This window comes from Thalia democratica, chromosome 2, assembly GCF_965202585.1.
Source record: "Thalia democratica chromosome 2, ktThaDemo2.hap1.1, whole genome shotgun sequence".
NCBI classification, from domain to species: Eukaryota; Metazoa; Chordata; class Thaliacea; order Salpida; family Salpidae; genus Thalia; species Thalia democratica.
The window spans coordinates 33,420,899-33,438,368 of NC_139166.1; the positions used below are offsets into that span (position 1 = coordinate 33,420,899).

The window sequence follows — 17,470 nt, forward strand, 5'->3', positions numbered from 1 at the left end:
ATAATATAAGTGAACTTATTTGATTTTAACTGTTACTAATTGCTTTTGTCTTTTATTAATCTCTTGATTACTTTATGATTACTTAGTTACTATATAAGTTTGTTAAATCTTATTACTTGTTAGCTTTGTACTCTACTGATGAGAATTGCTCGAAATATATTAAGTGTTTTTGAAATTGTGTGTCTTGTGTAACTTATTGTATAATTACTGGTCACTTATGTTCCAATATCTAAATTGTTAATAGTAGTTTTTTTTAGGTTTTTTAAATTGAAATATATCTAAAGTAAGCAATGGGATTTGAGACTTGTGGTCCAAATGAAGCTATGGTTGTATCTGGATGTCTTCATAGTAGACCAGTGATGATCCCAGGTGGTTCAGTTTGGGTGTGGCCAGTCATCCAGCAATTGCAGAGAATATCTCTTAATACAATGACACTCCAAATTCAGTCAACTGAAGTTACAACTGCACAAGGTGTTCCAATATCTTGTATAGGTGTTGCTCAGGTAATATAGAAGACTAAGCTTGTTGAGAATGCTAAGTTTTTTAAGACTATGCTTAAAGAAATTGATTTTTTGTTTGCACTAATTTTATAGTTGCAGTTATATTTGTTTTCAGCATACTAAGCTACCAAAAGAACTTTGTTTTTGTATTAATAGACAATTTTCCTTACAAATACCAGGGTTGCACATAGGCACACTAAGGCTAATCATAATTAATAAGATTTATATATAATTCGCAAATCAGTCCAGGACACAAGTCAATTGTTTTTACTAGTGATTTTTTTCCTTGCATCAGTAGTTACAAGAAATAAATAAACGATGTTTTAAAAATCTACCAGTTTATTGCAACATTTTGTTCAAATTAATTTCGGACAACAGTCCTTCATTAGTGAACTTTAAAACTATAACTATATTAAAACGATAGTTTTAAAGTTTACTGATGAAGGACTGTTGTCCGAAATTAATTTGAACAAAATGTTGCAATAAACTGGTAGATTTTTAAACCATCGTTTATTTATTTCTTGTAACATAATTAGTAACTCAGGCTAGTTTTGAATTTTGAAAAATTCTAGCTGACTCAGACCAATTCAGACTATTTTTATTTAATTCAGGCTTCACAAGGCTTGTCTGAAGCTTTTTTCAAAATTCAGGCTAATTTTGATATTATGTTTCTTAAATCTCAAGCTAGTTTTTTTGACTTAAATTTGGAAATTTAAGCTTCAATAAAAGTTTTTTTATTTAGTTTTGGCTCATATTGTTATCTTTTTAACTTGGTATAAACCCAGACTAGTTTGTTGTAACTCAAAGTAGTTTTAGTGTAACTCAGGCTAGTTTTTTTTTGCCTCAAAAAATCCCAACCTTTAAGTATGATTAAATAAGTTTTTATTGATATATAAAAGTTCACAAAACGATTAATTACTTTAGAAAAATTAAACATTTTTGTAATATGGTTTCTTTAATCTTAAGTAAATAACTTTAAGTATTTTGTAGGTAAAAATTCAGGGTCAATCACAAGAGATGCTTGCTGCTGCTTGCATGCAGTTTTTAGGTAAGTCTGAACGCCAAATACAGTCAATTGCATTGGAAACTCTTGAAGGTAAGCCCAATCAATATAAATTTTTATCAGATTAAAAATTCTGTATATTAGAAAAATAATGCAGTTTTATTATCAAAAAATAGACTCTTATTTCTTTGCATGTTGATAGTTTGTAAGGGCTATATTTGTACTATGTTTACTAAAATAATGTAAGCAACATTTTTCTGTACTTGAACTTTTCTTTATAGTAATAAAAAACTGAAAACATAAGAAAATGTAGTTTTATGTTTCAAAACAGTTGTTTTGTTTTTTCTTACAGGCTTTACCTGAAAGGATCTAACTTCCTTAAATGTTATCTCTTAAAATGCTTATATATGTTATGACTTGTATTTATTACTCCTCTGATAAAAAAAGTTTTAATATTAATTTCTACTTTCATACAATTAATAAAATAAAATTACTTTAACTAAGTACAGACACCTTATAATAAAATTAATTTTGTTTACACAACTCTTTTTTTACATATTGAAATAGCTTCTAAATTAATGAAGTAAAAATATTATTCCGATGATTAATAGATTTTAATTTAGATACTTAATAATTTTTTGCACACTCTTTATTATTTATTCAATGTCCAGCTATGAAGAATTTTTTAATAGTGTTTTTGTTAAGTTAGAATTTATTTCATTAAATAAATAAAATAGAGTTGTGTAAACAAGAAGGTTGTTAAAAGTCTGGAAAAACTAGGAGTTTGAGAAATTAAAAAAAAAAGCTAGAAAAACTTGGAATTTTAAACAATTTTTACATGTAAATTGATCAAATTTTGAATAGGTACAAAAAAATTAATCATATACAGTTTTTTTTTTGATTAAGTTATATTTATTATAAAGCACATTTAAAGTATCATTACAGTATCTTTTCAATATTTTTATACTAGGACCATTTCTACCTTAAGCTTAGCTTAGTTTATACTGGATAAAAATGTCAACTTTCAAAAACCTAGAATAAATATTAAAAACCTTGAAAAAAAAATTAAAAAACCATCCCTGAAACCCTGAAACAAAAATAATTTGATTATAAAGTGTCTTTATTAAATTAAAGTTTTATTAATCAAGACTAAGGGCATGGAGGGATCCAAAAAAAATTTTAAAGTCATTAATATTAACTCTTATTGAAAGCTTAGTGTATATACTATAAGTTACTTTTTATAGAACAAAAGAAAAGTTAATTAATATTTGAGATAGAACCAGCTTTGTAAAAAAAATCAGATACATACATTACAGAATCAAATATTTTCTAGGCATCTTTGGCAAATTTTCTTGGAATTTTGAAAAATTTACTAAAAATATAATTTTCAATATTACAAACAACATGTGGAAAGTAGATTTTTGAAAAGTATAAAAAAAGAAATTATGAACAAAATTTAAAATAAAAATGATATTTTGTTTATTAAAACAATATATATATATATATATACACAAAAGTTAAAATAATATTTTTTACAAGTTGTTGGGAATTTATTAATTCTTAAAATACGAAGGAGGAGATAGATCTTAAGTAAAGTAATCTATTTTTGCCTATTTTGTTTTCACTACCCTTTGACAACCTATATAGGTCACTAATTTGATGGATTAAATCTTAAAAATTATTTCGAATTACAAGAAGTTGTACAGAGTAACTGGTAGCTTTATTAATTAATTAAAAAATAAGACTAAATTTCAAAAAAAAGTGAATAAAAAGAGAAATACATAAAAAGTTTACTTCATTTACTTTTGTGTTTTACCTGTTTAGATAATTTATTTTTATTAATGAAAATATTTTTTAAAAATAAATATTTAAAAAAACCTGGTCTTTTATTTCTATGTAAACAACTAATGAGGTAGCTACCATGAAATTTTTTTTCTAAGTAAATACCAAGTTACTCTGTAGTAGACTGTGTTGTAAAAGTGAAATAAATAAATATGACATATAGGTCACCAACGTGCAATTATGGGTACAATGACTGTTGAAGAAATTTACCAAGATAGAAAAAAGTTTGCAAAAAATGTATTTGAAGTTGCATCATCAGATTTAGTTCAAATGGGAGTTACTGTTGTCAGTTACACTTTGAAAGATATCAAGGATACTCAAGGGTTGGCTCAATAATAAATTTTAGATGACATTTTGTATTTTTACGTACAGTTTTAGCATATTACAACTTATTATAAAAATGTAACATTAACTATACCTGATAGTATTAGGTCAAAACAAATTAGAAAACGTAAATAATTTTTAATTTGATTGTAATGAATTATTGTTTATCAGAAACTTATATTTACATATTTAAGTTATTTTTTAATTATTTTAGTTTAGAGTTTGGTTTGTTATATTTGTGTTAAAGCAACATAAAAACAAATAAAGTACAAAGTAATATATATTGTACTTGAATAGTTTTTTTAAACAAAAATAAATTTTTAGCAGTTATTAAATATTAATTATATACAAAAAATTCAAAATTTTCTGAATTTTTTTAGCTTTATAATTTTAGATAATCTAGTATAAAAAGTTTGTATTTCAAATAGTTTTTAAATCGAATAACTTTTTACTTAATATTTAATTAATCAAAATACTCAGAAATAAATTTATTTCTAGAGAAATCTACCTGTCTCTCATAATTTCTAGTATATATGTATATAACTTTTACTTTCATTATTATAGGTATTTGCATGCATTAGGAAAGACTCAGACTGCAAAAGTTAAACGAGATGCTAAAATTGGAGAGGCCAGAGCAAAGAGAGATGCCGGCATCAAAGAAGCAATAGCAAACCAGGAGAGGTTGAAAGTTCGATTTGAAAAGGACACTGAAATTGCATTGGCAAAGCGAGACTTTGATCTCAAAAAAGCTGCTTATGATCAGGAGGTAGTGTGTAACCATTAATATTATTGAACTATTAATTATACACGTTACTACGCCTTAAAATAATAAAATACTGTTTAACTTAATTATGTTTTACTATTTAATACTTATGATACAACAAATTATAACTAAAAGTATTTACAGAGTTGCCACAGGTCAGGCTATGTCAATTTTTTTTTTTGGAAAATTTGGAAAAAGTCAGGCTAAGTCAGTTTTTTTGGGGGCAAAATGTCAGAATTTGTCAGTTCTAATTTACAAAGTTCCTTAAATTTCAAAGCCTTAAAATGGCAAAGTTAAATTAAAAAATCCTAAAAAATATCAGACTAAAAATGCAAAATTTTCCTAGAAACATGTTGAACTATAACCCTATTTGAATAAGTAGTTGTTTTATGTAATCTTTTCAGTATTGATGATCTGTGGCAAGGACACTTCCGTTGTGAAACTTTGATATATACACAAATTATACGAAGTTGATTACAAATGTTTAAATTTTAATACCACTTTTCGTTTTTCAGAATTAGATGTGATTTAGTTTAAATTTTTTAATTAAATATTCTTTGCCAGTAGTTTACTTCACATTAGTGTCACTTAGAGATTATTTGCAAAGAGGTAAGCAGTGAGAAAAAAGTATACCTAGTTCAGTGCAATTTTTTTTACAAATAAGCTTATATTATTTATTTTATATTCCAATAACAAATTATTATAGTTATCTTTCGCTGAAGTACACATTCTGTACACAGCAGCTACTCAATAGAAAGTTTGTAGCTAAGAATTACTAGTCTAAATAAAAAAGAAACTTGACAGAAAGTTTTAATTTTGGTTCAAAAGTTCTGAATAAGAAGTACGTACTAAAATACTCACTTATCAAAATATGCGTATTCAGAATGCTTATTTAACTGAAAGTTCGTATTTAAAACGCGTACCTAAGAGAAATGTAAAAGTCAAGCTAAATCGGTCAAAATCTTGAAAAGTCAAACTAAATTTACAAAATTTTGCGTGGCAACCCTGATTTATGTAAAAGTATAGTATAGTATTAGCTTTATATACTTTAATTTTTCATGTTATCTACTAATGTGTATTTATACTGAATAGGTGGAAACGAGAAGAGCTGAATCTGAAATGGCGTACCAACAGCAACAAGCAGTTAGTAAACAAGCAATCAAGGAAGCAGAAATGCAGGTATCATTTACGTATTTACATTTAAGTATTATTTACTATCTACTATTATTATGCCTGTGTAATAAAATTTAAGTTTATTGTCCTACGGTGGGTCCAGGCATAAAAACCTTGGTCACTTAACTGAAATATGCAATAAGTAGAGACGAAAAAAACGATAACATAAGAAAATTCATATTGTTTAAAATCAGGAACATAAAATAAATTAACTTTAATTTTGTAGATAAACATAAAATATTTGGTAATGATAGGGTTGCTCAAAAGAGTTTGAATTGGGGTTTAATAATGTAAAAAAGTTTATGAACATCATTGAATTAAATACTTTTTTGGCAATCCTTAAGGTATAGAAATATATTTGAAAAACAAAGTTATTTTAATGTCTATATATTAACAACTATAATACACTGACTTTTTGATATTTTTATCTAGGTTAGTAAATTATTTAAAATCATTATTGTTTTTTTTTACAAATAAAAATTAAATCAAGCTTTGGAAATGATTTTTTTTTATTAAAAATATTTAGTATATTATAAACCAGTCTGATAAAACAACAAGTTTATTAAAAATAGGTTCAGTAGTAAATAATTGGTCATTGTTTTACGAAACTTATTAAGCACAATGAATGGTTTTACAACAATAATTTTGTTACTTATAAAAAACAACTTTTATTAACCTGCTAACCTATATTATATTCAAAAGTGTTTTGGCATTTTAAAAAGCGTTGTTTTCAAAGTAATTATTTTTTTGTTAAGAAAATATATTATAGAAATATTAGTGAGCTCAATACTCAATTTTTATGTTCTTAAACTTTAACAATAGTCTTTGAGTTTGTGTTTCTGTTCATTGACATAAAAATATTTATAAAAGAATCTTTTGTTTTTTTATTTACGAATTTATGACAAACTTTTATTTCATTAAAAAAATTAGTCTTTGTTTGCTTAAGTTTTTAAAGAGTTAACAATTTAGATAGTAAAAATGGTTTTGGATACCAAGTAAATTATTTAATTTTACAGGTTATAATTGAAGAGCGTTCGAAGGAAATTCAAATTCAAGATCAGGAAATTTTGAGGAGGGAAAAAGAGCTTGAAGCTAAAATTAAAAAACCAGCAGATGCAGAAAAATACAGGTTTTTAAACTTATTTAACTATAAACTTATTAGTTTGTAATTTTGTATTAAAATGCTTTTTATTACCTACTACAAGGACTTTTTATTAGATTGGAGACAATAGCGGCAGCAGAAAGAAACAAGATTACATTGGAAGCAGAGGCTGAGGCTGAATCGATTAGAATGAGAGGTGAAGCACAAGCTTTCGCTGTTGAGGCTAAAGCAGCTGCAGAAGCAGAACAAATGGTAAGCGATGATTAAGTTTAAAAAGTTGATTGTTATATTAATTTTTATAATTATTTTCCCTAAATTAATAATAAACTTAAAAGTTTATTATGAAACAGTAACTATATTCTTATACTTACTTCAGATAACCACTCAAAACATGTATTATTTTATATAACGAAATTTTGTATCGTGTAATTTTTCATTATTACAACAAGTTCAGTTAGTCACTTTATAATTTAGAACATAAATTGTTAACAGATAAAGAAAGCAGACGCATGGAAAGAGTACCAGGAAGCTGCCATGGTTGACATGGTTTTGCAGACCCTGCCTAAAGTGGCTGCTGAAATTGCTGCTCCACTTACAAGGTTACAATATGTTCTGGCATATTTTGCTTATAGTTTAGTTTTTTCTTAAAATACCTGTATGTTGACTTAATGAAAGGTACATTTTTTTATGTTGATCTACACCAGGGTTTCCCAAACTTTTTTTTCAAAAGACCCCCCGTTAAGGAGTTAAAAAAGCTATGGCCCCCTCCAGATTTCTCAAAAAACTACCATAAAACCACGTAAGACCTTGTTTTTGCTCTTCATCATCAACTCCAGTATATCTAGTGTAAGTTTCAAATTATGACCTTGTGGCCCCTTTACTGCTCATGGCCCCCACTTTGGGAAACCCTGATCTACGCACATTGTGTCCACTGCAAAAGTGCGTAACTAAACGATAGGTAGCAAATATACCTACTCAGAGGCTACAAGGGCTAAGGCTCAGAGTTTTTAATTAAAACTGTTGTTACGTATCAAAACTTATGGTATATTGAGGCACAACTAAATGTTTATCCAAACCTCAAGGAAAATAAATTTACAAAATCTAAACAAGTAAAGAGATGAATTAGCTTTTAAATTTATATATAAAAATCAAATATATTGTTATATCGATACACTCAACAACACTATAGTGTAAAAGATTTTTTTGGGAATTCTAAAATGCGTAACTATACGAGAGTGCGTAACCAAACGAGTGCCTAGATTCGCGAGAGGTGACTGTATATACGATTAGAGGTATAGTAGTAGTTATTTTTCAATCTACTGTCAACATGTTAACTACTTAAAAAAATAAGAATTGTAACTTAATTTTATTACTCAAGGGTTTTTAATTTAATTAAAGAAAGAGATATTAAATAAAAAATTGGAGACAGAATTTAATTTTGCAATTAATTTTTTTGTTAACTTAAAATTTTTCGATCTACGCTTATCAAAAGTTCATGTAGATAAATAAACATATTTTTTTTAATTAGGGGTCGGTCTTTATATGGGTACTATTTTATGTGTAAAATTGCTGCAATCAAATCTGCCCATAAATTGATATGACGTAATTAAGGTGTTACTGCAACTAAATGAAATTTTTGTACTTTTAATTTGAAAACAAACAACATAAAGTGTCTAGGCCTTTAAAATGTTGAACTCAATTTTATGTTTATGCAATGTAAACAATACTGGCATAAAAAAAAACATCAAAAATATTACATTAGTTAATTTAAAGTGTTAAAAGTTTGCTTAAAGTTAAGTTTATAAATGCTTTTTTTTACAATAGCCAGATCACTTGAAAATCTAGTGTGTCACTTTTTTATAAGTTTAATTTTGTCATAAAAATTGATTAGTATTTTTTCTGTTTTTTTTTCTAATATTGCCTGTTTTTATCTCTAAGTACTAAAATAAAGATAGTATTTTATTTTATACTTTTTTTATAAAATAAAATAAAATTTTCACAGTTTATATAATTTGTATTGTATCAGGGTTGCCACACACTCAGGGAATTTTCAAGTTGTAGAAAATCTCAGGGAAACTCTGGGCAGTTTGGGTTTTTTCTAAAAATTTCAGGGAAATTTATTTCTAGATCTAGAATGAGATTTAGTTAATCCAGTTTCAATATTTTGTTCAAAAAAGTTATTTTTTTTTCATTTTTAAGTGCTTATTTAGAAATTTTTTAGTCTTGCAAAAAGTTCTTCAATATTCTTAGAATTAAAATGAGAATTTTTTAGTAAAAAATAATTTAAGGATTTGAAAAAAACTCAGGGAAACTCAGGGAAGTTTAAGGTTACTAAAGGAAGTTTCTGGTCACTCAGCGAAGATTTTTTGACTCAAAGAGTGGCAACCCTGTTGTATGTAATATTTTTTTTTTACAAAATAAAATATTAAAAAGAAGTACAAATGTCAGCAGCAAAATAGGAGATTAGATAACAGAGTTTTTAATAACTTAATTGTTGTAAAATATTAAAAAAATTAAAATATTTAAAGTAAAGCACTTGTTAAGTCGGTCTTTTTAGGTTAAAATATTTGTTATAATGCTCATTAATTAATTTTTGTGAAATACTAATATTTTTGGTAACAGTTGTTACACAGTTTGATTATGTTATTTTTTGTTCTTGTATGGTGAACTTAATTACTTAATGATTTGCGTTTCTTAATTTTATATTTTTCGGTTTCTAACTTTGACCTGTAATATATCAAAAACTAGTTTGAATTTTGTAAAACAGTAAAAAGCAACTTATACCTTAATTCAAATCATACAAAATATGATCATTTACTAATTTTATTTTATATATTTTTTGTAACAGGTTTCGTTTTAAAAAGCTATGACACAAGAAGCTTTTTCATTAATTTGTAAATGGAAACATTATTGAACCTTGAAGTAAATAAAAATTTTTGCGTACCTTACGCGGGTGCATACTTATTAAAGAAAACCTGTAAATATAATAGATTAATGTGTGTAAAAAATTTAGTTTGTACCTTACGCGGATACATACTTCTTAAAGTGCGTACCTTATCAGTGTACTGACTATGTTAAAAGCTCATTTTAAAATTATGGTTTAGTTTAGACTAGATTGGAACCCAAATCAAATGAACATGATTTTTATTTCAGTTCGATATTGGTGCAACATCATCCTAGCCAATTATCAAATATCTAGCTAAATTTATTTTTATTTGTAAAAAAAAATTATATAAATGTACTTATATATCTAAAAATTGGTTTATGTGAATTCGAGTTTTCTTTTGCTAACTAAATCTTAAAAATACAAGAACTATCAATAATGTTTATAATAGTCCAAGCCACTACTTCTATAAGTTTACTGAATAAAAATTACATAAATACACTTATAAATCAAACAATTGGTTTATGTGTGTTCAAGTTTTATTTTTATTTTTTATAAAGTCTTAAATACAAAAACTATCCAAAGTATTTATAATATGCCAAGCCACTATTTCTGTTAGTTTACAAAATATTAATTACATAAATGTACTTATAAATCAAACAATTAGTTAATTTGCATTCAATTTGTTTTTTATTTTTTGTTTATAAAATGTTAACTACAAAAACTATCCATAGTATTTATATAAAGCCTATATGTACACTATTTTGTTTTTCCTTTAATTGCAGCAACATCTAAATACTACCCATAATTTTAATGACATTACATCAAATTATTGGCAGATTTGGTTGCAGCAATTCTACCCATAAAATAGTGCCCATAAAATAATAATCATAAAAAGTCCTACTGGTAAAACAGTAAACTTAATAAAATTTAAAGGTTATGCGTCATCTCCTGATCCAGAAAAAGATATTGTGTTTCAAAAATTGTTCACTGTAGTTATACAAAATTTGTAAATAATTTGACCAAAGCTCACAACAATGTTAAATAGATGAAATATACTTACATGTTTTTCAATCAACTTGTTTGTGGATTTCAATGCAATTTTTTCATTTATTATAAAAAGTTTAAAAACCATAACCTAATTGTTCAACTATAAAGTGGTGCATTTATTTGTTTGTCTATTTTTTAAACTATTAATAAACTATTAATATTATTATTATTATATTTTATATATATTTGCCTATAATTAAACTGGTGTATTAATTGTGCGGTGGTATTTAAAAATTTTAAGCTTTCCATTACCTTCTTTTAAAAAAATCTGGTAATATAGAGTTTAGTAAAATTCATTTTTGATTAATGTTTTTTTAACTTTTACAAGATAAAAAAACTTTAAAAGTTTATATTGCTAATTGACTTAAAATTTTAACTAACTCAAACTAAAATATACTCGTTTCATGAAACTTTTTTGATTATACAAAACTTAAAAGTTAGAAATACAATAAATCAAACATTAATGCTAACATCAACAACTAAATATAGAGTATTTAATGTACGGCTACTAAATTTTTATGTTATTATCAGAGCGAAGAAGGTTACCATGGTGTCGTCAGGTGATGGGGATGTCGGAGCGGCAAAATTGACTGGGGAGGTAATCGATGTAATTGGAAAACTCCCTGATATGATACGAAGTTTGACAGGAGTTGACATTTCAACTGCTATTAAGGTCAAGTCTGCTTAATTGACTTGAAATATTTTGAAGCTCTAAGATAAAAACATGTACATAGATTAACGAAGTTTTTTAAACTCAGTCACTAATTAATTCAACTTTAGCTTTCATTATGTGTGACTTTTATTATATTCGACAAAGTTTTAAGTAAATATTTATATATTACAAATAGTATATAATTTTAAGTTTATGCTTGAAATTTTATATCTCGCTGAAATAATATGAAAACACTTATTATGAATAAGTTGTAATTATAATTAATTATTCAAAATTTTAATCAATATTAAACTTTAACTTACGATACTTCTTTTTTCTTTCTTCATTATGGCTCAATTAAAAAATAATACTGAATTTATTTAAACTTTGAAATTTTTATTATTATTAATTACATCAGATTGTATTTTTGTACTATAATATTGAAATTCTGCACTTTAATATCATCAATATATTTTTTTTTTCTGTTTAAGATACTAGTACTCTTTTGTAAGTTTGTGAATGAGCAAATTACATCAAAACTTTTCACTGCATGCTTTTCGCTCTATTTTGCTCAAAAAATTATGTATACAACACTTCTTTTTATTTTTCGTCTTTAAAAATAGTGTTTTTCTTTGAACAATTTTTTATTGCTACATTTAAGTTATAGAGTAAAACATTCTTTTACTTGTTTTGTTTAAAATAATTTTAGTAAACAGATAAACTTTCAGTCAAGTTTTTGAACTTACTGCTTTTATATACTCTGTCGTATTATTGTAAAATGCTTGGTGAAAATAAAGAAACATTAAAATAAATCAATAGTTGTACAGCTTTATAGGTTGCCCGAAGTGTTAGTAACTTGTTTAAAGAATGTGCGGTAAAGCACATTGATGTGTAGCTTTGCTTTTAAAATATTTATACTTGAGTGTTAAGATTTTTTTATTACTTTACTTAAGTTTTAGTAAAATTGTAGATGTAAAAAATTGTTGTTGTCTTCTCAGTGTGGCATGTTAGTTTTTTGTACTGTACTATTTGTAAAAATGACTAATTTGACTTAAAAAACGGAAAAATAAGGTCTGGATTCAAATTTATATCTGTTTTCTTAACACTATTGGTTTGTATTAAATTAAGAACTATAAGTGTTTTTTTGAATTATGTTTTATTTTCATTCAACCGCAAATTTTGTCTAAACTAGAAAAGATAAAAATGTTTAGTATGTTTACTAAAGTAGAAAAATATGTCCTCAGTGTTAAATTTGCATAAAACTATCTAAAGTGTTTTTAACATTTCTATAAACTTAAGTTTTCAATCAAATTTTCATCTACATTAAAGAAACGCTTTTTAATAACTAAGCTTTGAAAATTTCCGAACTTTTATTGAAAAACAATACAAATTACTGAACTTTAAAAGTTAAAGCCATTGTAATATGCTTTGTAGACTATAAATTCCTCACAGTTATTCATGCGCAAGGTATGCTCCAAAAAGGATGGGCATTGTTTTTCATTAAGAACTTTAAATAACAAAGGATAACTTTTTTTCTAATATTTGCCTTGAAATTAAACAAGTTTTTAATTTATAAAAGTTCTATTATAATTTCAAAATAAAGTATACATTTATTTTGATCAAAGTACAACGTAACGTATATTTTTATTTGTTGATTGTTTTTTGATAACTTGAGTTTAAACATTTCTACAGTTTAACTAAAAAATTCAAGTTTTAATTTACTATCTATGAAAGTTCTCTAAAAATACCACCATAGTTTCCACTATAAGTAGTTTGTGTCATTTGCTTATAGTTACATAATAATTAAACGATAATTTTTAAAAATTTACTACTTGAAATATATTTCTTTAGTCAAATTGTGGTTTTAATAGTTTATAATTAAAAAAATCAAATACAATTTTTCACCGCAAAGCAAATTTTCAAATTGTAAATTTTATTCAAATAGAATCTGCTTCAAACAAATAATTTTTTTTTTTGAATTAGTGCTAATAGTTTGATTTTCAAGTACACAGTGGTGAATATTGATTGATCATTTAGCTAAAAGATTGGTTTTAAAAATTTTTCAAATTTTTATGATGTACTTATTTTAACAAGTCCGGCCCGTAAAAAACTTTTATAATAAAAAAACATTAACCATTATCTTGAAACCTACATATTAAAAACTGTTCTTTTGTCACACAAATGTTTTGTTTATTAATTTTTTAATAATGTTTTAGTTAGAATATAAAGTGTAGAAATAAACCCATACTTAGTTATTAAGTAGAATAATTAAAAAGTTCTTACAAAAAAACTTTATTTTTTTCAAAGTTTATAACTTAATAAGATAACATCAAGCATAACAGTGTGCTAGCAAGAAAAAAAACGAGCTTGTACAAATGGAAAATAGCTTTTAATATAAAGGATCTTTCAAGATAGTTTTTACTGTTATATATATTTTTTATGATTAGATTAATAAACTAAGTTTGACAAAAAAATTTCAAACTACGAATTTCGTTTTGTAACTGACGTTGATATATTTTGTTCAATACGTGTATCAGTATTTTAAGATGGTTTTCAACTGACTCCCAAGTTTATAGATAAAACTGACTACGTTTTTTTATTTTTAAATGCGAATTTATTTTCTGATAAAAATAAAAGCTTATAATAATGTTTATATCTATAAATCACTAGTTTTTTAAAATATATTTTAAAACTTTTAGTCGAAATAGGCAACTAAACAAACATTGATCGAAAAAAGTAAAGATTCTGCATATTGCGAAAGTAAAGAATATGCAGAGCTTTAATAGTTAAACAGTTTTAGTAGCCTAACTTTTTGTTCTAAATTTATACTAACTTTGATTATCAATCATTTATTTAGTAAAAACAAGGTAAAACACAGCTACAAAACCAAGATTTACCGTCCCAGTACAAACCAGTAATTTATCAACTAGAATTGATTAAATTAGAAAAATAATGAACAAAATTTTGTTTTATCACTATTAACTTTATCTAGTAATAATATAATACTTCAATGTTTATTTAAAAAAGTTTTTATAGATTTTAACTGCTTTTCGTCAGAAATTTACTAGAGGCTTTAAAAAACATAAATACTGTTTTTCAACTAAAAACAAACAACAAAAATAAAGTTCAATTGATAAGTAATTAATGAAAATAATAAAAGCAAAGAAAGTGATCAAGGCAAGGACAATCATTAAACTAGGTATAGTACAAACGAAAGAAAATGGTCAATTAAATGAACAAAGAAACTTTTTATTAATTTCATTTTTTTTACATAATTCTGGATAACTTGAACAAATTGAAATTCCTTGTAATCTACCTATCTCAAACAAATTACTAATATGGTTAATATCTCGAAAGCTAATAGCTATTTTAGCACGATCAGTGTTATTAATTAAATTATCTGCTTTAATTATTTTTTTGCAGCATTGGTAACTTCGTCCGCCTTACTGTTAGTCTTTTCTCTCATGAAATTTGCTTAAAATTTAAGTAAATGCTATTTTATTCTTGTTTTAAGCTGTCTGGAGGTTTCCTTAATATAGGTTCTTTACATAAGCTATTAAACCTGTATACGACACAGATTTTATCTAATTAGAATATTGGATCTAAAAGCTTCAGTCATAGAAGTGTTAAAATAAATAACAAAGATTTGAAATACTTGGGCTTCGAGAGATTTTTAAAGCAAACTAGTAGACATAAACCAATAAAAAATAGTATTGAAATGACATTTAAAACTCATCGTGTTGCCATAGCACATAATTACGCCAATGCAATACATGAGAAAAATCTGACGGTAGACACGAATAAAACGTCAGATGTCATTAAAAAAAAAAAAAAAAAGACAAAGTTGTTTTGGTAAAGCTTAATAAATGTTTGGATATTGTTCTACTGGACAAAACAAACTACTTGAGGAAAATGCATGAGATCATAAATGGTATATATAACTTTCTAAAATTTGAAAACCTAGTGATTTTGACAATTAAAATAAAACTGAAAAAAAATTGATATACTATAACCCTCACCTCTTACAATACCTTCTCTTATCTTAATTGGCTCAGGGTTTATAGTTGGTTTGTGGTAATCAGCGTCCATACCTTCTTCAGCATCAGTAACTAACCTCGAGCGGTTGTATACTGACACAGGTATGTATTTCTTGCTGCTAATGCTCAAATTAGTGCTACTGATCGTGTTAGTGAGAGTATGTTACAATTAAACGTATTCTACAGAAGGTCTAATATAATCTAGCCTATAAATAAATGCTAGATATGTAAGTTAAGATTAACTAGGTTAAATTCTAGTTAGTAAACGAATATGAATTAACACTCAACGTATATTGTTCAGTGTAAAATTCTACGATCTTGGAAAAGAAGCTAAGTGACTTGCTAAATGAGAATTAAGAATATTAGCAAGAGTATGAATCAATGCCCAATAACAAAATAATGCTTAGTAAACGACTCAAAAGTACGTCTTAAACATAATCAAAATAGTGCTCGAAAAATAAACACATACGCCTACCCCTACGAGAACATAAATTAATGCCAACTAATATTAATGCTAACGCAACCACGTTACGGTCATCACGACTACAACGACTCAACTACCAACGCTTGATCTCTCTCGCGGTGATTCTTATACCGTTTTCGCGTACGTACCGTACGTACTGTTCTCTACGGTACGTACGTTGATACGTATAGAACGTTCGGTATGTACGTTCTATACGTACGTACCGTTCTCTTCAGAACGATGTGTGCAGCTATCGTTACAATATTAAGATAGTCGGCCTCCAGAAAAAAAATAAAACAACATTTTTTTAATTAAATTTAACCTATGGGTTCAATATGACTCAGAATGTACGGTCTCTCAAAACTGCATAAATCACAAGTTGCTCTGAAACCTATTTTATCAATACCGAAGTCTCCCCGGCACAAGCTAGCAAAATTTCTCAACTTATTACTAAAACAAGTGGTCAATCATTAACATAGTTCGTAGTAAAATATTGTTTTAAATTAATTAAGAATATTAAGCCAGAAAACACATTTTTATCCTCATTTGATGCAAGAAAACTTTTTACAAGTGTTCCTTTAGTTGAGTTTTTACAAATTTGTGTGTAGATATATTATATAGCTGAAGGAAGCCAAGTATTAAGAAAAATATTTTTTAAAAATTAATGAAAATAGCTACAAGCGATATCCAGTTTAGCTTAAATAACGTGATTTATAGCCTATTAATGGCGTAGCCATGGACTCCTCTTTTCGGCTTACTCTAGAGAACATTTATATGGGATGTATGGAAACTAAAGTGGTTAAAGATTTATTGTCATAAGTTCTTTACATTAGGTATATGGATGACTGTTTGGTTATATCACAAACGGAAAGTAAAAACAAGGCTTAGTGTTTTAATCTAAATTCCTTGCATGGAAAAATTCTTTAAACATGAAAGTAGAAAAAAAGCATATCTCTTTTTAGTGTATACTAATTACCAAAGGGAAATAATGTCTATAAAAGGATCTCACTAATGTCTATAGAAAACCATCATTCTCCGGACAATTCTTACAGTATCAGTCATTTCGTACCAAAATCATAAAGTTAACTTGATTAAAAGATTAAAACCTTATACCATCGAGCTTATATGACTTGTTCTTTCGAGTTGCTACACTCTAGAACAGAAAAATTAAATAAATTTTCGTAAAAAAATAGCTATGCATTAGAATTGGTTAAGAAGATTATAAATTCATATGATGACAATCGTAAGAAAACTAAATTAATTAGACCAGAGAAGTTTCCCACGGCTCTTAAATTACGATATCTCGGTAACATAACACAGTTATTTGAAAATAAAATACAAGATCTTATACAATCAACTTACAATCACGTAAAACCCAGAGTTGTACTTGTTTAAACCCAGTTCTAAGACTGCAGCTCAAAGATCTAATATTCCACCTAGATAAAAACTGTTTCGTATATAATCTTAATTGCTTCTATGAAAGTTAAATTGAGCAGACCTCCAGAAATCTTAAAATAAGATCAAAAAAGCATATACCTAATTTGTACTAAATTTTATGGAAAAAAAAACTAACAAGAGCAGTTATCAATGATACAAAAAGATCATTTACAGCGGAAAGTTTGATTAATTACATTAAGTTTATCAATGAACCGGAATTATGTAAACAAAAAAAATTAT

The 17,470-nt window shown here is 26.1% G+C and overlaps 1 protein-coding gene across 1 annotated transcript; it reads left to right on the forward strand.

The window, feature by feature from the left end:
* The first annotated feature begins 252 nt into the window (after window positions 1-252).
* LOC145830124 (flotillin-1-like) lies at window positions 253-12,481 on the forward strand. Its single transcript, XM_082938009.1, has 9 exons — window positions 253-503; window positions 1,491-1,596; window positions 3,509-3,668; window positions 4,234-4,435; window positions 5,525-5,611; window positions 6,622-6,734; window positions 6,824-6,959; window positions 7,200-7,306; window positions 11,173-12,481. Exons 1-9 carry the CDS (start codon window positions 291-293, stop codon window positions 11,327-11,329), a joined length of 1,281 nt encoding a protein of 426 aa, XP_082794135.1. The 5' UTR covers window positions 253-290; the 3' UTR covers window positions 11,330-12,481.
* The last annotated feature ends 4,989 nt before the right edge of the window (window positions 12,482-17,470 follow it).

Excerpts from the sequence above, each read along its gene's own strand:
- LOC145830124 (XM_082938009.1), top strand. The coding sequence starts at position 291 with ATGGGATTTGAGACTTGTGGTCCAAATGAAGCTATGGTTGTATCTGGA. Across the intron at positions 3,669-4,233 it reads GATATCAAGGATACTCAAGG|GTATTTGCATGCATTAGGAA; the intron begins GTTGGCTCAATA and ends TCATTATTATAG. Across the intron at positions 4,436-5,524 it reads AAGCTGCTTATGATCAGGAG|GTGGAAACGAGAAGAGCTGA; the intron begins GTAGTGTGTAAC and ends TATACTGAATAG.